At 36.3% G+C, this 24,002-nt stretch overlaps 1 protein-coding gene across 1 annotated transcript; it reads right to left on the reverse strand.

The window, feature by feature from the left end:
• Positions 1–5,902: 5,902 nt before the first annotated feature.
• On the reverse strand, positions 5,903–8,331 carry LOC111988452 (pentatricopeptide repeat-containing protein At4g14050, mitochondrial-like). The gene is given in 2 exon segments (XM_024020253.2): positions 5,903–6,524; positions 6,527–8,331. Coding segments are annotated over 2 exon segments (1,830 nt in total). The 5' UTR covers positions 8,178–8,331; the 3' UTR covers positions 5,903–6,345.
• Positions 8,332–24,002: the final 15,671 nt, after the last annotated feature.

The raw sequence follows: 24,002 nt of genomic DNA on the forward strand, positions 1-24,002 counted from the left end.
AAAAAAAAAAAAAAAAACTCACTATATCAATAATCATATCAAAATCAACCCATTTAGATCCAGTATCACACAAGACAATCAAACATAGATCAACTAAAACAAACAACCATCCACCATCAAACCTCAAACATACCCAAATAAAAAATATTTCAAAACAAAAACTAGACCCACAACAGAGATCGACCCAACAACCACCGTTCACCATATCTCATCTATCACTACCCTCAGACCATTGAGGAATATTATCCAGGGTCCTCTGACTCGGGAAGCTTCGAAGTTACAGTTCAAGGATGTTGTAGATCATGCAGGCATCTGGAATTGGAGTAGTGAGATCATTGGTGAGCTTAAAGCTACACCCACCCCCCTTGTTGCTCGAGTGGAGGACAGATTAGCATGGAAGTATTCTCCGAGAGGAGATTTTGACCTTAAAAGTGCATATCTGCAAACCATAGACTCCAGAGGGGATGCTCCTTTTAAGGGCAATTGGATTTGGAAATTGAAGACCTTGCCAAGAATTCAAGCCTTTGTATGGAAAAGCATGCATAATAGCATTGGAGTGAAGCAATGTTTGATGACTAGAGGTATTCAGGTTGAAGTCTACTGCCCCCTTTGTCATACAGAAGCAGAGTCCATCCTTCATGCCTTGCGGGACTGCCATGTAAGTAAAAGGATTTGGCAGCAACTAGGTAGGTAGGAAACAGAACCTTTTTTTTCTATCCAAAATCTGCAAGAATGGCTGAGTTTGAATGCCAAGTCAGGTCAACATCACAACTCAGGCCCCATGCCATGGTTCCAAGTGTTTCTTTTTGCTATATGGATGATTTGGAAAGATAGGAACCAGTACGTATTTAGGAATAAAAATCTGAACCCAAAACTGGCTAAAGCAATCTTGGACCGTGCCTTGGAGTTTGCTTATTGTGCTTGTAATCAACCAGCTACCAAAAGGATGATTTTGAAGAATATAAGATGGGAGAAACCATGTGATGGGTGGCTGACTCTTAATACTGATGGTTCGGCAACAGGAACTTGCGGGTTGGCTGAAGGTGGTGATTTAATTAGAGATGGAAATGGCATTTGGATTTGCAAGGAAGATCGGGACTGCTACCAGCTTCTTGGCGAAGATTTGGGCTCTCCGAGACGGCCTTCGCCTCTGTCTACAAATTCAAGCCCAAGCTGTTTGCATTGAAGTAGATGCGAAAGCCGTAGTTGATGCCTTACATTCGCAAAGCTGCACTAACACTGTTTTGTACTCTATTATGGAAGATTGCAGACAGCTGGCTGCTCAAATTCCTCAAATGAGAGTTAGGCATGTGTATAGAGAAGCCAATAGATGTGTAGATTTTTTAGCTAAATTAGGCATAGGCCTTGAGAATGACTTTGCTATTTTTTCAAGTCCACCTGTGGACCTGCTTTCTATTTTGGAGGATGATGTCTGTGGTATCTCTGTAAACAGACTTTGTCTTGAGAGTTTGGCTGTTGTTTAGTTTCTTTTAATACATTCCATTTCTACCAAAAAAAAAAAAGGACAGGGAAACTTAAAAATGAAATAAATGATTTAATAAACAGTGCACAAATGGTGTTAGTGCTTAAGGCCAAATTGGTCATTTTTAAAAACCTTTGGATGTGTTGGTATTATCCCATATCTCAGGGTAGGTTACTGTAATTTACCCATAATTTTATTTTCTCATTTCTCTCTCTCTCTTCTCTCTCTCTCTCTCTCTCTCTCTCTCTCTCTCTCTCTCTCTCTCTCTCTCTCTCTCTCTCTAAGTGATGGTTGACAATGTTAATATCGTATTTTGTTTACCCTCGTTTTGGGGTGGTTTGGCTTTTAAAAGAGGAAAAGTTTTTTCTGCAAACCATTGAAACTCTGCCGATATCATTTTATTGGACGTGCATTTTGAAAATCTAACAATTAAATTGCATGTTCTTATTATATCCTCTATGCTTGCAAAATTTTAAGAAGATAACTATATCATCAATCAAATGTTTAAATTTCAAGTTTTTGTAATCTAAAATTATGCATAAATTATAATTTTATAAATCGAATAGTAAATAACATCTGATTTGAATGAAATTTGTTATGCATGTTAAGAACATAAACTACATTAAATTGAATGGTTAGATTTTCAAAATTCGTACGCAATAAAAAAATACATAGGGAGTTTGAAGAGTTTTTCTCTAAACTAGTTTAGAGATAAACTATCCTTTAAAACGTTTTGAAATTACAATTTTGACCTTGGGATCAAGAGAATGTTAAAAATAATTTAATTTTATCTAATCAAACATCAAATTAACCAATTTCATGAGTGCAATGTTAAAATGACCAAAATGCCTATTGTTGACCCACAATCAATGACTTCAAAAATTCACCCAATGACTAAATTTCATTATTTCACATCAAAAATAATATTTCTATACATTTGTCAAAAGTTTATCTTAGTTTGTCCATGATCAACTCGGGTTTGGCCTTGATTTGACCAAAACTCTAACCATTCGATAAGGATGAATTTAACCTCGTGTTGTAGAAAATTGAATTCCCTTCAAAATGATAGCTCATGAACCAAAATGGATTTAAAATTAACAAGATATCGCAATAACAATGATGACTTATGCCAAGGATCCAAAATACCATTGTAGAACCAAATAAATAGACATTCTATTTTACTACACTTGCAATGTTATTACACAAGAAAAGTTGATCATCTAACATATCTCCACTGGTAGGATGGCAGTTGATCCACTTACTAAGGTCACTGCTAAATATGTGTTTTAGACTCATCGTAGGAGTTTGGAATTTTGTTGGATTTGATATGTTTTTTTTGATACCTTATAGACATTGTGATTATTCATATCATATGCAATAATAAGGTTATTAATTTTAATTCATATTGTGATGTGATTGATATTGCGTAATGAGCACATTATTTGAGAATATGTCACCATGCTTAGATTAATATACTCACATGAACAATCACCATAGTGCTTGAGTGGTGAGCAGGATGAAACATAGCAATCACTTTGGCATTTTAGTAAGCGAGCAAGTGATCATCTTGAGTAGCGAGTGGGAGCTTTGCCGTATCATACAAATTATATTATAAATGCTACAGTCAACAAATTAAGGGAGTGGTTGTATAAATCCCTACATTGTCACTACATGAGGCTTTGTTTACCATTACATGATCTATTTTATTCCCTTTTTGACCCAGAACTATGTCATGAAGGCTTGATGTCGCTACTTAGTATGTCATCGTAAGGCCATGATAAGATACGATCTCACAGAGCATGTCTAGGAAAGCAGTCACATGTGAATGAATTAGCATGAGTGTCTCTCAAAGATTATTTAGAACACTATTCATTCTATGGCATATAGTCCTAATGATTATGATGAATCTTTGTTTTTCAACATAATCATGAGCATATTATATGCTATGAGATCAAATGTTGCTTTGAGTTTCGAACTCATGGGGTATTAAAGAAACTTGAACTAGTGTGATAAAATAATTAGGGATGTAGATGAGATATTATGAGTGATGTACTATTAGATGAAGACTTAGGGTACGTTTGGTATGCTGTAATAGTTCCTGTAATGGAATAGCTATTCATGTGTAATATCAATTCGGTCATTTTGTTGTATCTTTACTACATGGATTTATTATTACATTGGAATAACTATTCTTTAAATTGAAGAATAACTATTCCTCTTTAAAATGGATGTAATAGCTATTCCTTAGTGTATATAATAGGTTTTAAAATTAAAATATTTCCAAAAATGTAAAGTTTCCTTATACATCTTCGTTTACAAGTTTTCCATGTGTAACAACCAAACTTATGAATAGTAATAATTATTCCATTACAATGTCTTCTATTCCTAGTAATAAAGATTACTATTCCTAATGTAATCTACATTCAGTGTACCAAACGTACCCTTAGGATCCGTTTGGATACAGTTGAAAACTGAAAACATTGTAGCAAAATAATTTTTAAATGTGTGAATAGTACCGTGAGACCCATTTTTAATGAAAAAGTTGCTGAAAAGTGAAGTTTGTGGATCTCGTGAACAATGCATGGGACCCACTGGTGTGCACTGTTCACAGGAAAAGTCAACAATCACAGCTTGAGAAAAAAAAAAAAAAAAGGAAATGCAAACGCAAAACGCGCTGCCTTTTCAGCTATCCAAACCACACCTTAATAGTACTCATACCCTACACACTCCATTTTCTGTATGAAGAAGGGATTGAATTAGAGATTGAGAGGATCCAGTTCTGACTATAGTTCCCAGTATGGACGGGTGGAAGATATTAGTTATTGGGTCAGATTCAACTCGACCTGTAACTCATGGCCTAAGAATTGTTCACATGGGTTATTAAGTGTATTTAACCTTGAGCTCAAATTTAAATTGATATTATATGAGTTGTCAAAATCAGTAATGAAGTGTTAAGATGAGTGGTTGAGTGTTTGAAGGACCACTCATCCTAATAGTGGGGTTTATCCCTATCTACTTTTTTTTTTTTTCTTTTTTTTAAAGAAAGTTTCAACTTATGGCGTCCGTTTTATTATTAGACCAAGATATTAATCAGTTTTTGGTGTAGGTAGGGATTTAATCTCAGATCTTTTATTCAACCATCAAAGACTTTATCAGTTGAGCTAACTGAAACTCATCTATCTACTTTAAATACTCCTACAACAATCAGAAAACTAAAGACTAAAGGTGTGTTTGTTTGGAGGTAAAATAGGGTGGATGAAAAACTTTGGAGAGAAAATGGAGATTTTGGAGTGTGTTTGGTTAGGTAGAGAGGAAGGAAAATAAATAGTGAGGTCTGGGCGATTTCTCCTCCAGCCTACCAAAATGGAGAGAAAACTAAAGGGAGAAAATGAGACTGCTTAATAGACGAAAATGCCTACTTGTACTTGCACATGGGCAATTCGTCAAGCTCAAGCTCCTCTCTCTCTCTCTCTCTCTCTGATTTCCTGGATTGTGGGTGTGATAGTTGTTTTGTTTCTCTCTCTTTTTTTTTGGTTTAACTAGACATGAATTTTTTTTTGGGACATGATTTTTATTTTTAATAAATTGGGTAATTACTTCTTTTTTCTTTTTCTTTTTTTGTTGGTTGTTTGTCACTTTTTTATTTTAATTGAGCATCATTTTTAATAAGAGAATATGAGTAAATTTATACAAATTCACTTTTTCCATTCCTCTACTTTTCCACTCCCAACCAAACAAAAATGAGAGAAATTAAAATCTTTTTATTTCCCACTTTTCTACCCTCCCAGTATTTTAGTTTGGAGGACGAATCATTTTGAACATTTTACCTTGCGTTTTTTTTTTTTTGTTTTTTTTTATAACTTATTTATTAAAAGGAAAATAAATTAAATAATTTTTAAAAGGCTAATATATATGTTTATTTGTTGAAAGCCAAGAAAAAAATGGGGAGAAAAAAGACCTAGCTAAAAAATGCCAAACTGACACTTCGTAAAACCTCAAGTAAGTTGGTATAATTTATGAAATTAAATATTTCTGAGTTTCCAAGTACTTTTTTTTTTTTTTTTGGGTAAACATTAATGGGAAGCAATTTATACTGGGTTGTATAAGAGTGATAATACAATAGCAAACAAATTGCTTTTTTCTTAATTCTTGAGGTCCTTAAATATCGAGATTTGATCAGTATTACAGCTCATTGCTTGGTTATAGACTGATTCTGTTTTGAACAAGATAATTAATGTCTTAGTCAGATCCAAAAAAGCAGCCTCTGCTGAGCCTTTAGCTTTACATTGTAAATGCCTAAATTCCATTAACAAATATGCTCCTTGACTTTGAAGGATCGACTATCCTCTAGGACCTCTAGTGACGTAGAGTTCAAGATCAATTAATAAACAACAAAGCATATGAAATTTCTCACAATGCTTCATATAAATTCTGCTTCATCAAGCCAGTGATACTCAATTCCATTATCGAAAGAGCAAAATTTAAAAGAGAAATCTCCCAAAAGCAAAAATAAAAGAAAACAATGCGTCAAGGAATACATATCCCCTAAAGTGGTAATGCAATACCCACAATTATAGGTAAACGTCAACCACTTTCACCGTAAAGCCTATGTTTTCCTTGGCTTGGAGGTTGAAAATATGAGATCAATGTCATTTAAACCATTGGTGCTGACAACACAGGTTAGGCGATATGTGTTCCAATAAAATTAGCGAGCCTCAGAAATTAAAAAAAAAAAAACCAAAATGAAAGGAAAAGGCTAACTACAAGACGCTTGAATAAGCAGATTCAGACTTGAACCTATGATCAATAGATGGCAGACATATGAAAAACCAAAGGAAAATTTCCGACGCAGAGCCACAAAATCACCAAAAATCATTGCATGAACACTCCCCGTCCTTGAAATGGTGATATCTATTGGCATCTCTGACAACAATTTCCCTCTTCATAATGGTGCTTATGAATTTTAAAACCGTGTGACAGTCTCCACAAACACGAAGATTCTTCACTACCCGAATAACTGTCCCCGGGACAGCCTTAAGCACCCGTAGGCCACAGCCAACCTCTCACTATGCCAAAATAGTTGTCTTTCCTTCTCTTGCCACCCCATGTCATGTAAAACAGAACTTATATCTGGAACATAACCCCTTCTCCTCATCTCTTCATCCAACTTCTTAAGCAAACCAAAAATCACATCCTTCATAGAATGAGTGGTCTCCCCAGCATAAAAAACTTCGCTTTCCTTTCCCAATTCAATACAACTATAGCCTGGTTGCTTTTTAACTTCCATGAATGCCATCAACTTTCTCACCTTTGAAACCTTTTCCCACAATTCAGCTCTAGCATAAATATTAGACAACAGTATATATGTAGATGGATCTTCTGGTTCTAAACTTAATAGATGATCAGCAACCCTAATTCCCATTTCAATATTATTATGGTGCTTGCAGGCACTTAGTAAAGCTGCCCAAGTAGGTTCATCAGGTTTAAATGGCATTGCATTAATGAGATTCTCAGCCTCATCTAGCTGTCCTGACTGACTAAGAAGATCCAAGAAGCATGTGTAGTGCTGCAGAGAAGGATTAATCCCATAATCCTCCTTCATAGATTTGAATAGATAACGGCCTTTACTTACTAAGCCAACGTGGCTACAAGCATAAATCAATCCAACAAAGGTCACTTCATTTGGCTTTACTCCAGCATAAATCATCTCATCATAAATAGCCAATGCCTCCTTTGCTTGCCCATGCTGAGCTGTCCCAACTATTATAGAAGTCCAAGAAACTACATCTCTTCGTTGCATCCTACCAAAAATTTCCTTTGCAGCCAGAATATCACTACATTTGGCATACATATCTACAAGGGCATTACTAATAAATATGCAAGACTCATAACCAAGAGTGATAACTAGGCCATGAATCTGCTTCCCAAGTTCCAGCACTGCTAGATTAGCACTTGCACCAACAATGCTTGAAAGAACTAATGGATCAACTATGTTGACTCCTTCTCTTCGCATTTCAATAAATAAATAAAACGCATCAACCCCATTCCCACTCTGTACCAACCCTGAAATAAAGGCTGTCCAAGAAAATAAATTCCTGACTGGTACCCTCTGAAACAGGTCACTAGCCTCCGATTTCCTCCCATGTCGAGCATACCCGGATATCATAGCAGTCCAAGAAACAGAATTTTTCAAAGAAATTGAATCGAAAACCCCACGTGCGTTATCAAGTAATCCACACTTGGCATACATATCAACTAAGGATGACTTGACAACATTGTCGTCACGAAATGGGGACAACACAAAGTGGGCATGCACTTGCTTGCCTTTCCTAATATCACCCAAGGTTGTACATGCCTTAACGAGGCTAGCAAGCACAAAGTGGTCAGGACCTAACTCATCATCCTTGAGCATGGAGGGGAACATGGAAAGAGTTAGGTGGGGGAGGTTGGCCTGGTTGTGGGCAGTGAGAATGGAGGCCCATGAGACGTGGTCTCTGTGGGGCATTTCGTCGAACACGTGAAGGGCATCTCGAATGAGACCACATTTGCCGTACCCGTCTATGAGGGTGTTGGACAAAGGACCACAGTGCTCTAGGCCAGCTTTGATAATTTGGGCATGAAGGTTTTTGGCAGTAAGTGGGGTATGGAGCCTCACACAAAGTTGGAGTTGATGGAGATAGTGAGAGATAAGCATTCATCACAAATCTATCAGGTAAGGATTTTTGTTTTTGAGACCAACGTTAGTTAGCCAAAGTGGGCGGAGTCTCTATTATATACTACTAGCGCCAGTGAGTCTTGTCTCTACTTCTTCTCCCTTCCCTTTCATCCAAACTGCCGCCATACCGTACAGGTCTATATATCATAATAACAAATGGGTTGTACAGGGCCCAGGCTTTATTGACTTAAGTCAAGCCCATTTTTTTCTAACTTTTAATAATTTAAAAAAAAAAGAAAAAAAAAAAAAGAAGGTCAAGCCCATGGTTGTCCCACCCATTAAGAATTTTTTTCTTATAATTTTATTTCTTTTATGCGTATAATTTTATAGTTGAGGATGAATGATTTGAGCTTGGATCATTCTTTTATATACACACCATTGACACCGAAAATTTGAAAGCAAACCCCAGCCCAAACCAAGTAAGCATGGGCCTAAAGTGAGCATGGTGGACCCATGGGTCAGTAATAAACCCATGAAAGAACGAACTGGAACCACAGCTGGGAATTGTAGCCTAAAAAAGGGGAATAAATAAATAGAGGGCCTTGAATAAGGTGCGAGAGGAATTTGAACGAGATTGCTTTGAAGAATAAGAAGAAGTGGATGCAAAGGTCCATAGAAGGCCAAACCTCCCTATGAAAGAACTAATAAGAGAGAAAGGGACGAAACAACACGATTTCATCAGAGCAAGAATGAGACCCCTCAAGAACGATCCACAGATTCCCAAAATAGGGAAGACATCATCCATGATGTAGCACTCCTCAGGTGGTAAGGGTTAACTGTCCAAGGTTTAGGGAGTGAGTATAGTTTGACTAGAGAAGATACCTTAAGAAATGGCAAACCAATCAGTAACTTTAATGGGTTGTTCAACCAAAGAAGCATCTATACCAGTTGCAAATAAGTAGCTCAAGACCTGTTGAGTCTCTTTTGCCACCTAGAAGCTTCGCAATGTCATCCTCACGGTTCTACAGAGGGACCCATACCCACGACACCTAATAATGTTGTATGACATGTTTTAAGGGAAGAGTCTTCTATTACTGGAAAGGACCAAGATACTTTAAGGGAGTTGGTTTACTAGGAGAGCAAAACAAGAATGAACGAGGCAAGAGACCGTGTAAAGGCAACCACCCTAAGGAGGAACGGCAAAACCAAGAAGATGATGAAATAGTAATTTCCACCCTCCAAGCATGGATATAAAAGGAGGTGACCATGCAAGGAAGAGGACCATCAACTCATCACTGGCGGCTCTACTTGTATGTGAGAGTGGTCCTAGGACCACCCTCACTTGTCAAAAAAAAATTATACATGAAAAAAAAAAAAAAAAAAAAAATTATATAAATTAACAATTTAAACTAACATGTTCTATGACTACCCTGACTTGAGAAAAATGTATATATATACTTTAAAAATATATATTAACCTATTTTGTTCACCTTAATAAAAATGTTGAGCACCTTTACTTGAAAATCATAAGAATTTAGGCTGTGTTTGTTTCGTGTAAAACGTTTTCCGGAAAATACATATTTTCCGGAAATGTTATTTTCCGGAAAAGGAAAATATTTTTAAGTGTTTGAGTGTATTATGAAAATTGTGGTGGAAAATATTTTTATGTGTTTGGTTATATTAGGAAAATGCTATTTTCCGGCAGCAAATTCCGGCAACAACACAACAACGACGACAACAACAACAACAACAGCAAATTCCAAATTCCAGCAACAACAACACCAACAACAACAATCAGTTCATCCAAAAAAAACAATAACAACAATCAAATTAAAAAAAAAAAACAACAACAACAACAATCAAATTAAAAAAAAAAAAAAAAAAAAAAACTGAGAGATCAAGGAAGAGAGAGCTCCAGGTGCGATGGCGCGATCGAGGGTCTGGGTCTGGGTCGAGCGGCGTTGGAGCGATGGCGCGATGAAGGAGGCGATGGGTCTGGGTCGACGACGAGGTGCGATGGCGCGATCGAGGTGCGATGGCGATGGCGCGATGGCGCGATCAGCGCGGTGCGATGGCGAGGTGCGAGACCGGAGCTTGAGGTGCGATGGTGAGGTGCTGCGATCGGAGCTCGAGGTGCGATGGCGCGGTTCGTGGGTTCGTCGGTTCGTGGCGCCGGCGAAGTCGAAGGCTCGTGAACAGACTGCGTGGATCGGTCCGTTTGTTCTGGGTTTCTCTTTTTCTTTGGTGGATCGGTCCGTTTTTCTGGGTTTCTCTTTTTTTTTTGGTGGATCGGACTGCGTTGGTTTCTCTTTTTTTTTTTTGTGTTCTTGGCTCCTGTGGTGTGTGTTGTTGTTGTTGTTGTTGTGCTCTCCGTTTCTCAATTTTCCGGAAAATGCCATTTGAAGGTAAAATAGAAGGTGAAATGCATTTCCACCAGGGGAGGGCTTATTTTCGGTCAAAGGGGAAATTCTTTTCCGTTGACCCAATTTTCCTAAGCAGCCAAACACCCACATTTTACGGAAATTGATTTCCGGAAGTAGTTTGAAGTTGAAACAAACACAGCCTTAAGTTCAATAAATATAAGAGTAATTCTACATTCACAATATTTTTATAATAAATCTTATGTGGTAAGTTATTACTAATTCTAATTTAGGTTCAATATTGACATGTTTTACCTACCAATAATAAGCTAACAACTTGTTACACAAGATTTGTTATGAAATTATTGTTATCACTTTATTATATTTAATGTATTTGCATTTTTTTTTATTTTTTTTTATTTTTGGTAATATTGATATATTCAAATTGTCACTTTATTAAATTTTAAATAATTTAAATTTCTTAATAGCCACCCTAAAAAACATTCTTAGAGCCACTACTGCAACTCATAAACAAAAAAGCAACTCAGCTCACTCAAATAGAAATCTTAGTCTAGAACCATCAGTTGAGACATCAATCCTTTAGTGCAAGGAGAAGAAAATACTTTTTGTGTACAATTAGATATTTGAGACAAGTCACATTGTTCGGAAGCCTAAAACCTCACAAGTTTTGTGGAGCTCTGACCCCAATATACAAGGCTCCAGGAGATATGGGCCTAGGGCTCTATGACTCGATCCGTTCGTAGAAAGCCTGTAAAGTTCTGTGGCTTGAAATAATTGATATCTGCTGAGTAATATTGCTTTATAGCCTAACACACTATATTGTTTTTGCGTATTTTTGCTGGTTGTTGGATTGTTTGCTTGCGCACAAGTTGGTCCAGTAAAATGGCCTCACTTGGTCGCTGTGGGACTAAACCTAACTCTCTATACTCTCGGTATCTCTATCTCGGCTCTAACAAGCCCAAGTTTTAGTAGATTCATAACTTGATTTGAGTAGAGCTGTAAATATGCCAAGTTTTGTCAAGTATTGAATGTTCAAGTTCAACTTGACAATTCATATAAAATATTCAAACTAGGCTTGAGCTTGAGCTTGTTAGATAGTCCAAGAGCTTAAGCTCAGCTTGGCTTGGCACAAGTATATTATCAAGCCTATTTAATTAGGCATAAGTTTCTAACCCCAATTAATTAAAGACGTAGTAAGATATGAGTTTATTTTTCAAGCTTTTAAGCCCATAAACTAGCTTAAGCAAGACTTATATTTTATTGAGTCGTATTGTTCACAAGCCTGTTCATGAACAATATTTTTTGCTTTGGCTCAACTCATTTATTAAACAATCTTAAAATTAAGGATCAAGCTTAACTCATTTATAAACAAACAAACATAAATGAGTTTTTTTTTTTATTGAGCCAAGCTCAGGTTGTTTATGAACAGTTGGGTTCATTTACAATCCTAGATCTGGGCTTGGCTAAACCACAAAAAGGGGCCAAAAACATCATGAAGTATCAGTTAAGGAGTTAAAATCTTTTGTCTCACTTTTCCTACTTCACTCTGTAATCCACAAATAAAAACTTGTCACATGTCACTAATTTAATTAAATCCTACCATTATTGACTTTTATATTTTAACTACCTAAAAAAATTTTAAAAACCCAACACTCCCTACCAACGCCACCAGTCCACCACCAAACTTAGCTAGAGCTAACAATTGCCACCGTTGACTTCTCCGATAATAGAAACCATCGCTGGACATCCAAGCCAATCCCATCGCCCCTTTCAATCCCATCAACCACCATCACTCCACACGCACGCACGTGCACACACACACACACACACACACACACACATAATAGATCTGAAACCCACGAACAATCCAATACATTCAGTACCAACAATCCCAAAATTAATATATTCTGATAGCCCAAAAACGTATTGACCCCTTGTGATTAAATTAATTGATTAATTAGCCAAGTTATTAATTAATCAAATTAACATGCAAACGCGTGGTAGCACAAACAAATCACCAATAACTAAAGGATGCAGCGGAAAGTAAATTGACATAGTGATTTGTTTACGAATGGGGAAAACCTACACGGCAAAAACCCCACCGGGTGATTTTAAGGTCACTACTCCTGAAATTCCACTATTATCACAACAAGCGATTACAAGTAAAGGAATCCCAAAACTTTATACCAACCTACAGTTGAACCCTTACCTTAATACCCAATTGGACTTGTTCTGTAGTAATTTCTCCTTTTGATGCACGGCTCCCAAGTACGTGACTAACCAATTGCGCGAATCCCAGTACATGACTTCAGTCACTAATTAGAGAAAGTTGTTGGCTGCAAAGTTCTTCAGTTCATCCCATGATGAAGATCAAGAAGATGCGTGGTCATAAAACCCTACAGTGTACAAACACAGTAACTTCTTCACAAGAATGATGAACTAAGGCAAAACTTTGTCTCCGGTCACAGTTTGCTTGAACAGACTTTGCTCAATGCTTGTGCAACTTGTGAACTCTTTGATGGCCCTTAGAATAATCCTTTTATATGTCTAGGGTTGTGAGAAAAGAAAGCCCAAACACATAAACACATATTGGAGTTAAACAGAACTGAAAATCTGTTTTTCTTAAATCTCGACAAATACCCTATTTGTCGAGTTGCTGTCGAGCCACAGGGCTGAACAGCTCTTTAAACCTCGACAAATGGCTAGCTGTCGAGCTTTAATAACAGGCACTTTTCAACTTGAATCTTGGATAGACTTGCATGGCTTCAACACTTGATCTTGAAATAAAGTTTGTCAAAGTATTAAACATATCCTAGATCTATCCAAATACAAGTAAAGTGTATTTTGTCAAAAGATTAGCCAATTACATAAAGTAGTAACATATGTTCCTAACAAGTGAATCACATATGTCCTAACATCTTCTTTGAAAAATTAACAAGAAAGATAGACATATCTGAGAGATTTGGATTTGAGAAAGACAAAGTCTCTATGTTTGAATAATGGTGGTTCCAGATCTGTTAGGGTTTGTTTGGTGGTGTGATGGTGGTTAGTGAGGGGCAATGATGGCTAGGATGTCCAGCGTGGAGTAGATCGATTGATGATGGTTTCTGTGACCCGCGACGTCAATGGCGACGGTTGCTGGTGTCGGCCAAGTTTGGTGGTGTTGAATGTCGATGTTGGACTCTTATTTATTAGGGGATTTGCCATGAGTTCAGTGGAATTTGCATTGCGGATTTGACAAGGAGGGGTGAAGAGAAGTGAAATTTTGGATGACCAAGCTTGCCACAGTCATAGCAAAAATCTTGAAGCTTTTCATATTTGAAGGCAACCTAGATATCCGAATCAAAGCTACAGTCTAGGTAAACCCCATACAGTAATGGCTCATTTACTTTAATGTTGACCTTCAATGAATCTAAGGAATTCATTCCAGTATAAATCTCCTTCTGATGAGAATTCAATATCTAAGAGTTTCGCCTATTTGTTTCTCATTTATTTAGCATTTCTTTGAATGTCCTATTAGGACTTGAATAGTTTCAGCCAATATTGCAGAAGACAGTGACGATAGATCACAATGGTTTCTGTGACCAGTGAAGTTGACAGCGGCAGCCAAGTTTGGTGGTGGACCTAGTGATGGTAGAGTGTGTTGGGTTTTTATTTTATTTTATTTTAGATAGTTAAAATTATATTAAAAAAAAAAAGTCAATAATGCTAGGGTTTAAACCCTGATTTTAAAAGACGGATTTTTGAAATGGCTGTTAATCATAACCCAGTGATTATGGTAATTATAGAGACTAGAGTGGGTGGAGATAGGGCTGAGAAGATTATTGCTGACCTTCCTTTTGATGGCTTCATTACCACGGAGACCATTGGTTATGCTAGAGGATTATGGATACTCTGGAAAAAAGAGGAAGCAAATATTGATCTCCTTACAGCCACGAAGCAGGAAATACATGCCACTGTTAAGGTATGTTGTTCTAATTTGACTTGGTTTTTTTTTCAGCTATTTATGCTAGTCCTCGCTTGGCTGAGAGAAGACTTGTTTGGTCTAATCTTTCAGAAATAGGAAAACTCCATAATCATCCCTAGTTGATGCTTGGTGGTTTTAATGAAATATTGGGTAATGAGGATAAATATGGAGGGAATCATATAAATTTAAATAGGGCTCTGGAATTCAAGGCCTGTTTAGATAATTGTAACTTTTTGGATTTGGGCTTTACTGGCCCAAAGTTTACTTGGACCAATAAAAGGCCTATTACTAGTCTTATTCTTGAAAGATTGGATAGGTGTTTTGCTAATCCTAGCTGGAAGATGTTATACCCTGAAGCTACGGTTACTCACTTACCTAGGACCTTTTCTGACCATTGCCCTGTTCTAATTGATCTGATGGGTAATAGAACTAGTATTGCTAATAAGCCTTTTTGGTTTCACACTATGTGGTTACTTCATCCCCAATTTCCTAAGGTGGTTAAGGAAGCTTGGTATGGGGATAGGCCTCTCTTGTCTGCCATATTTGAGTTCACCATTAGAGTTAAGAAGTGGAATTATGAGGTTTTTGGTAATTTGTTTGCAAGGAAAAGAAGGGTGTTAGCTTGATTGGGTGGAGTTCAAAAAGCCTTATCTTGCAATCCTAGTGAATCTCTTATTAGATTGGAGAAATGTTTGTTGGAGGAGCATGCCTTGATAAGGCTTCAAGAAGAGGAATTCTGGGCTTTAAAATCCAAGCTGAATGCTGCCACTTTTGTGGATCGTAACACTTCTTATTTTCACATTTCTACTGTGGTTAGGAGGCAGAGGAACAAAATTAGAAGTATCTTGGATGGATCTGGTGATTGGTTGTATGATGAGGAAAAAATTAAGGATCATATCTAGTAGGGTTTTTCAAAACTCTATACATCTGAAATGTGTATGGCTCGAATGGATTCTCATATTGCTAATTTTTCTTGCTGCTTTCTTTCTGAGGAGGAGAGAAGATGGACGGGTAAAGTGGAGGATGATGAAGAAATCAAAGCTGCCTTATGGACCCTTAAGCCTTTCAAAGCCCCTGGACCTGATGGATTACATGCTGGTTTTTTTCAATATTTTTGGAGAAAGGTGCAAGTTTCAGTTTGTCATGAAGTCAAAAAGGCTTTTTCCCTTGGTACTATTTCAGAATTTTTGAACACTACTTTAATTACTCTTATCCCAAAATGTAATAATCTTGAATCTTTAGCCAATTACAAGCCAATCAACTTGTGCAATTCGGTGTATAAAGTCATTTCAAAGGTGTTAGTTGCCAGGATTAGGCCACTGCTTAATAAACTCATCTCCCCAATTTAGACTGCATTTGTTCCGGGGAGAAGAAGTGTGGATAATGTGTTAATTGCTCAAGAGTTAATTTATACAATGGACAAAATGAAAGGAAGAGAGGGTTATATGGCAGTGAAAGTAGACCTGAAAAAGCATATGATAGATTGGAGTGGAGTTTTATACATAATGTGCTTCATGCTTTTCGGCTTCCACATAACCTCATTAAGGTTATTATGAGTTGTATATCGACTTCATCCATTTCGGTGTTGGTGAATAATAGTGCTCTTGAAGCCTTTAATCCCTCAAGGGGCATAAGGCAAGGAGATCTTTTGTCCATATACTTATTTATTATGTGTATGGAGTATTTAGGTAATCTTATTGAAGAGAAGTGCTCTAAAGGCTTATGGTGCCCTCTTAAGGCTTCACGTGGGAATCTAAAAATTTCTCATCTATTTTTGCAGATGATCTCATCCTTTTTGCTAAAGTCAATGATGAGATTTGTGAAGTTATTCCGGAAGTGCTACGGACTTTTTGTATGGAATTGGGTCAAAAAATAAGTAATGAGAAGTCTAGGATAAATTTTTCCTCAAATGTTGGAGAGGAATTGAAAGAGAGGGTATGTGTAAAATTGGGCAAGTTTGAAACTAATAATTTTGGGAAGTATTTGGGGTTTCCTCTAAAGCACAAAGGAGCTCCAAGAGGTCAACATAACTTCATGGCTGATTTGGTCATGAAAAAGCTTGCTGGATGGAAGACAAATTTTTTGTCTTTTGCTGGAAGGGCTATGTTAGTCAAGTCCGTCATGTCAACAATCCCAAATCATGTCATGCAAGGAGCTGACCTCCTAAGTCACTTATGTGATAAGATGGATAAAATAAACAGAGATTTCTTGTGGGGTTCAACTAATGAGAAGAGGAAAATGCATCTTGTTGGGTGGGAAAAAGTTATAAAATCTAAAGAAGAGAGTGGATTAGGGATTCAATCAACTAGAGCTAAGAATATAGCTCTGTTGGTGAAGTTGAATTGGCGCATGTACCATGAAAAGGAGGCTTTATGGGCTAAGGTGTTGTTGAAGAAATACTGCTCCAAAGTTAGATGTAACTCCAGAAATCCAAATAGATTGCCTTCTTCAGCTAGTTGGAATGCCATTAAGGCTGGTTTTCCCATTTTCTCCAAAGGAATTTGGTGGAGGGTTGGGCATGGTTCTAGAAATAATGTTTGGATGGACAATTGGGTGAGAGGACAATCCTTGAGGGAGCTTATTGAAGGGCCTTTAACTAGGGATGATATGATGCTTACTATAGCTTATTTTCGAGATAACATTGACTGGAAGTGGGAGACTTTGTCTTTTTTTTTTTTTGCCTCCCTTGATTAAAGAAAAAATCCAAGCCATTCCATTTCAAGAATATGGCACTGGGGAGGATGTGTTATTATGGAAGTTTACAAAAGATGGAGACTTTTCTACAAACTCAGCCTATCTCAGTTTAATGGCTGATTCTGGGGAGGTTAATACCTTCAAGGGGGCTTGGATTTGGAAATTAGACACTCTCCCAAAGATTATTAGTTTTTTATGGCTATGTATGCATAATAGCGTGCCTGTGAGGGATGTTCTTGTTGCCAGGGGCATTAATTGTAGCAGGTTATGTTCGGTTTGTAGAAATCAAGTAGAGTCTATAGACCACTTGTTGAGAGAGTGTTTGTTTGCACAATATTTTGGCCTAAGATGGGGGCTTCTCATTTCTTTATGGCCAGGCACACTCAGAGTTTGATGATTGGCTCTATGAGAATTTTCTCAGCAAGTGGACTCATCAAAATCACATTCCGTGGAGTGCTATATTTCCTTTTGCCATATGGAAGCATCATAATAAAGTGATGTTTGATAATGCTCCTCTTAATCTCAATCTTCATAGCTATTGTCTTACCCAAGCTGTGGAGTTTTTCTTTTGTGTTGGTAATATGAGGAAAGCTAAACAGAGAACTGTTGTCTAGGGATGGGGCTTCATGTGGAAACCCAGGCAAAGCGGGAGTTGGTGGTCTTATAAGGGATTGCAATGGGATGTGGATCAAAGGGTTTACGAGGTCTATTGGATTTGCTACCAGCATTACTGTTGAGTTTTGGGCATTAAGAGATGGATTGAAGCTGTCCTTGAATGCAGGAATCTAGCAGCTGATTGTGGAGTTAGATGCGAAAGTGGTGGTGGACCTTATCAAATCTAATGCAGCCACTAATAAGCCATATGCCCCTTTCTTATATGATTGCAAGAGATTGCTGACAAGGTTCATCCAGGTTCAAGTGGTTCATGTGTTTAGAGAAGGCAATCGTTGTGCGAATGCACTTGCGAGATGGGGTAGCACAATGGCGGAAGCTTTTGCTGTTTTGGATAACCCGCCAAGTCTTGATGTTGTGCATTTAGTTAATATGGATAATGTTGGCATGTTTGTTAATAGGATAACTGATCTTGATCTCACCTCTACTATGAGATAGTTTGTTATTTGTATTTCCTCTTAACCAAAAATAATAATAATAAATAAATAAATAAGTGACATGTGGTAAGTTTTTATTTGTGGAATACAGAGTAGAGTAGAAAAAGTAAGATAGAAGATTTGAACTCGGGTTATTTAGTCTTTTTATGATTAGTGACATTAATTGACTTAAGATGAGAGAGATGATAATGCCTTAAATTATGTGGGTGTTATCTCCTTATTATTATGCTTAATTTGCATAATTAAGCCATGATTTGCATTAATCCCTATTATTTATCTTTACATAATTTCTTGAATAAGATGCCATTCATTGTGTGTAATTTTCTACTTCCAGGAAATCATGTGAGAAAAATAAATTTACAGGAATTTGTGAGAGAATAAAGGCCAAACTAGAATTAAAGTGGAGCTAAAGGACCATGCTTAAATGTCTAAGGAGGTGCAGCTGGAGTGCTTGGATCATCTACCATGATTGGAAGCTTCAAATAAGGAAAGAAATCAAAGAGGCAGAATCTGAAAAGGAAAAATATGATTTGAGCATTGATTAGTATTTTGGGTGTATCTCACTCCTAAAAAATCCAATTTACACAAGGTTGGATGGGTTGGAACCATGACTTAAATATCTACAACTTTCCAGTTTTGAGTTTTCCAAAATTCCCAATTTTTGAAGACCGAAATTAACTCGCAAGTTACTGCTATAAACTTAGACAAAAATTAAAATAGTAAAAGTTTTATTTTCTTTGGACACTTTTTATGTTAGGGTTTTGAAGGGAGGCTAGGAGAATGAATTTTGGGCAGAGAAAACCTTGTATTTTTCTTTCTCTAATGGCAACCTAAACTCTTTGCTAGAGCTAGGGGTTATATTTCTTTTATACAGTATGAATATTCAATGTAATTCTTTCTAAGGTTTTATCAACGACATATTTGATTGTTCAATTAGATTTCTTTTGATGTATTAGTTCTTCGATGCTTTCAATAAGTTCAATTATGTTTTTTTTCTTTTTTTTTAGATGAATTTCTAATAGTTTCAAATAGAAATCAGGTTTTAAAGTGAATGGGTTTTTTCTAAAAAAATTTCTAACCGCATTATCAATCTAGATTATCATGCGTTCTTGAATTGTCTCAGTTCAACCGAATAATAAGTATTTAATTGTATAAGAACAATCAATTATGAAATATATATTTTCTTAGATTACAAAGAATTTCATATTAATATAGGAAAACACCCCAATGCCCTAGTATTTACATTATTGATTTAAATCAGTTTTTATTATTATTCTTGCTAACAATCACCAGGCAAAAGTATTTTTCTTCTTTACCCAAATTTTTGTTTAATTATATTATCTTGGCGTAAATGCACTTTTAGTCCCTATATTTTGAATTTTTTCCATTTTAGTCCTCTAAGCCCCATTCCGTCACTAATTTAATGGGCAAACTAACGGATAAATAAAATAATAATAAAAATTTTACTGTAGCGTGCCAAGTCATATTATAATTTAAAATATTTATTTTTCAATTTTAACAAAATAAAAAAAGAAAAAAAACAGAATTAAAAATAATGAAACTCATCAATTCACATCTAATTGAACATAATCAGCTCAAACCCAGATCCAAACACAAACTCAAATTTAAAAAAAAAAAACACAAAGAACACAAATATTAATCTAAATCTTTCCTCTCCTCTGTGCCAAAGATCTAAAAATAAAACTTGAAGACCCCAACAAGAAGACCAAGAAAGAAAGGTTCCAGCCCAAAAACACAAAAAATTCTCTGCTTTTTTTCATAAACCAGAAACCACAACGGCAGATATTTCAACCAAAAGCCCCCCAAAATTGAATACCAAATCTGTAGAACCACCGCAACAAACCTAGGGCCGCCAACAAACCAAATCTAAACCCACCTACAAAGCCGATCTGAAGCCCACCCATAAAGCCAATCTGAAACTCAGGACCACCCATAAATCCGATCTGACCCAGGACCACCCAAAGCCGATCTTGTGAGAGAGAGAAAGGGAGCGAGAGAGGCTTCACCATGAGAGGAATTAAGAGGGAGGCTGAGTTTCATGGTGGAACAGGGAGGCTGTGCCTCGTTTTGGATCAAAGAGAGAGAAGCCGGGGCTAGAGAGAGATGGACTCAGATTAGGTTTTGGGTCTCAAGTGTTCGAAGTGTGTGAGATTTAGTTTGGGTGGTAGAGAGATTGGAGGTGGAGGAAGCTCCGGCCATGGTGGCCTTGCAGAAACCCTCATTTTGACTGAAAGAAAATAAAATTTTTTTTTGTTTGGAAATCGAAGGTTGAGGTTGAATCTAGTGAAGATGATTGAGGTGGTGTTGAACGATCGGCTAGGGAAGAAGGTGAGAGTGAAGTGCAACAAGGACGACACCATCGGAGACTTGAAGACACTCGTGGTGGTGCAGACGAGTACCCGGGCCGACAAGATCTAGATCCAGAAGTGGTACAACATCTACGACAGAGAGACTTCCGACCATATCACCCTTAAGGACGATGAAATCCACGACGGAGCGACCAGGTAAGCAGATCGGCGGCAGTGGATATCGCCGATCACGACGAGTCCACCCGTTGACACACTGAGCTTGTTGTGGGTTTTTCCATTGTGAGATTTGTTTTTGTAGTTTAGGTGTTTGTGTTTTTGTCTGTGAGAGATTTGGGTGCGAGAGAGATTTGGGGGCTTTGGAATTTATGAATTTTTTTTTTAATGGTGTTTTTATGTTGAATTTTCTGGGTTTATGAATTTGGTTTCTGGGTTTATGAATTTTATTTGTTGGAGGTTTCGTTGTTGATTGAAAGATGAGAAAATCTGGGTTTGAGTTGAAATTTTGTATATCTGGGTTTTGTAGTTTGAGAAAATCTGAGAAGATTTGCTGCTAGGTTTGTGTTTGTGTTCTTGCTGGAGATTGATTTGTGTTTGTGTTTGGTTGACAAGAAAGGGCAAAATGCGAAAATCTGGGCATGTGTTCTTATGTTTAAAATCTGGGTTTGTGTTCTTTGGTGTTCTTGTTGAAGATGAATATAGATCTAGGTAACTCATATTTTTTATTTTGTTAAAATTGAAAAATAAATATTTTAAATTATAATATGACGTGGCACGCTATAGTAAATTTTTTATTATTATTTTATTCATCCGTTAGTTTGCCCGTTAAATTAGTGACGGAATGGGGCTTGAAGGACTAAAATGGAACGCGTAAATTGATTTAGGGACTAAAAGTGGAAAAAATAAAATGTAGGGACTAAAATGGAAAAAAGTCAAAATGTAGGGACTAAAAGTGCATTTACACCTATTATCTTTGAATCTATCCTGCTCCTTGTGGTTCGACCTCGGTACTCTGAGAATTATATTGCTACGATCTCCTACACTTGGGAGTGAGCAAGCAAGGGAGAGAGAGAGAAAAAGAAGCAGTATAGAGTCACAGACTACTAAAGAGATTCGGCAAGAGAGGGAGAACAAAGATTTATTTCAAGGGCAAAAGAAGAGAGGTAAAAATAAGCAGGAATGGTGAAAGAAGGAAAGACGAGAGTTGATGATAAAAATAAAGAGGGATTCATCTGGTTTTGTTGAGCAACTTTTTTTTTTTTTGGTATAAAATTTAGTTACAAAATTAATTGTAGCCTAAAATTACAACCTTATTCAATATCTTTTTATTAGAAGTGAATTCTGATAAATCCATCATTGGATTACATTTTTTTTTTTATATCTTCTATGTTTGTAAAATTTCTAGAAAATTAAATATCAATAGCTATGTCATCAATAGATTGTTTAAAATGCAAATTTTGTAATTTAAAATTATACTTAAAATATAATCTTATGAATCATATAGTAAATAATATTCGGTTGACAAAACATTTGACATATGTATTAAAAGCGTAAAAAAACATGCAATTCAACGATTAGATTTTCAAAATATGTAATAATTTTAATGATACAAAATTATTACACTTCGTTTAGAAGGAAATACAAAATTTAATCCTTACACTTCGTTTGGAAAGGGGAGAAGGAAATAGAAAAAAAAAAAAAAAAGGGGGGGGGAAAGCAAGGAACATGGATAATTTCTGCCATTTGGTTGTCCAAGGGAAAAGAAAATTTGATGAGGTGGAGTGATGCTTTTTCCATGGGCCTCACAATTTTTGTATCAGCCCAATTTGGGTGGAAAAGGCAGACAGAGATAGAAATATTTTTGTGCATGCCACCACTTTATACTTTAAATGACTAATATGCCCTTAACACTTTTAATATATAAATTACAAGTGTCCTAATATACAAATTTCCTCATCATTAATGAAGGCACAAAGTAAAAACATAAAATTTTCCTTTCTCTTCCCTATGCAAACCAAACAAATGAAAGATAAAATTTTCGCATTCTTTTCTATCCTTTCTTTCCTATATCCAAACGTGCCAAAAAGAAATATTTTCTTCTTTCTTTCCCTTCCCTTCCTCTTTTCCTTTCTCTATCTACAACCAAACATAATGTTAGTCTTTTTGGTCATTGGAGTAAACAAGTCGAAGACTGAGCAGACAACCAACTATTCAAAAATTATTATAACCTAAGAGGAGGACTGGGGACGGAGAACTTCCAAGTCCAACCAATCAATAGACACATGACACCTCTTAAAAAAATAAAGATGAGTCAGCTTCCACTAACTCTTGTAACTGCTACAGAGGACTCCCAAGTCCTACCAATCACTAGAGCCATGACATCTCTTTTAAAAAAAAAAAAAAAAAAAAGGATGAATCAGCTTCCACTAACACTTGCAGCTGCTGACGAAGGACTATCAATAGACACATGACACCTCTTAAAAAAATAAAGATGAGTCAGCTTCCACTAACTCTTGTAACTGCTACAGGGGACTCCCAAGTCCTACCAATCACTAGACACATGACATCTCTTTAAAAAAAAAAAAAAAAGATGAATCAGCTTCCACCAACCACTTGCAACTGCTGACGAAGGACACCCAAATTCTACCAATAAATAAACACATGACTAATCTTAAAAAAAAAAAAAAAAAAGATAGATGAGTCAGCCTCCACTAACACTTACAAAGAAGAAACCTAACTCTCTGTCAAATTGCAAACCAAACTCACCGAAGAAAAAAAATCCAATTTTCAATTAAAGCAATTATCCGTCTCTTTCTTTCTCTCCCTCTCTCTCTATTTCGGTATTCGCATCAAAAACCAATTCTTCAAAGCCAATAGCAAACCCATAACTGGAATATAACTGACACAATCTTGACTCAATCTTTAGAGCATTAGGCTTATTTAGTAGAAGAGTTTGAGTAATGTTGTTTGTAGTTTTTGAAATATGTGTATATAAAAAGTATGTGAAAATATGTGTAATGTTATTTAAAAACTGAAAATGAATATTTGAAATGTTCTATCAAATGGGCCCTGATCTTTATTATTATTATTATTGTTATCATTATTATTATTATTATTATTATTTACGAAAGAAGATAGATCTTTATTATTTCTTCAATACTGTTAATTTGGAAAAAAAAAAAAAAAAAATCAAAGTCATTGGCATGTATGGAATAAATAAATAAATAAATCAAAGGCATTGGTACGTACAAAACCGTATCTTTATTTTTAGTGTTTGCCTTTAGAACGAAGGCAAAGCAAGCATCTGAATTTGTTAGAGTAATCCAGCCTCCTTGATAACAACGTTGCCAAGGAAACCCACAACTAAAAACAACAAATGCGCCCTC

This window comes from Quercus suber, unplaced genomic scaffold, assembly GCF_002906115.3.
Source record: "Quercus suber isolate HL8 unplaced genomic scaffold, Cork oak 2.0 scaffold_20, whole genome shotgun sequence".
NCBI classification, from domain to species: domain Eukaryota; kingdom Viridiplantae; phylum Streptophyta; class Magnoliopsida; order Fagales; family Fagaceae; genus Quercus; species Quercus suber.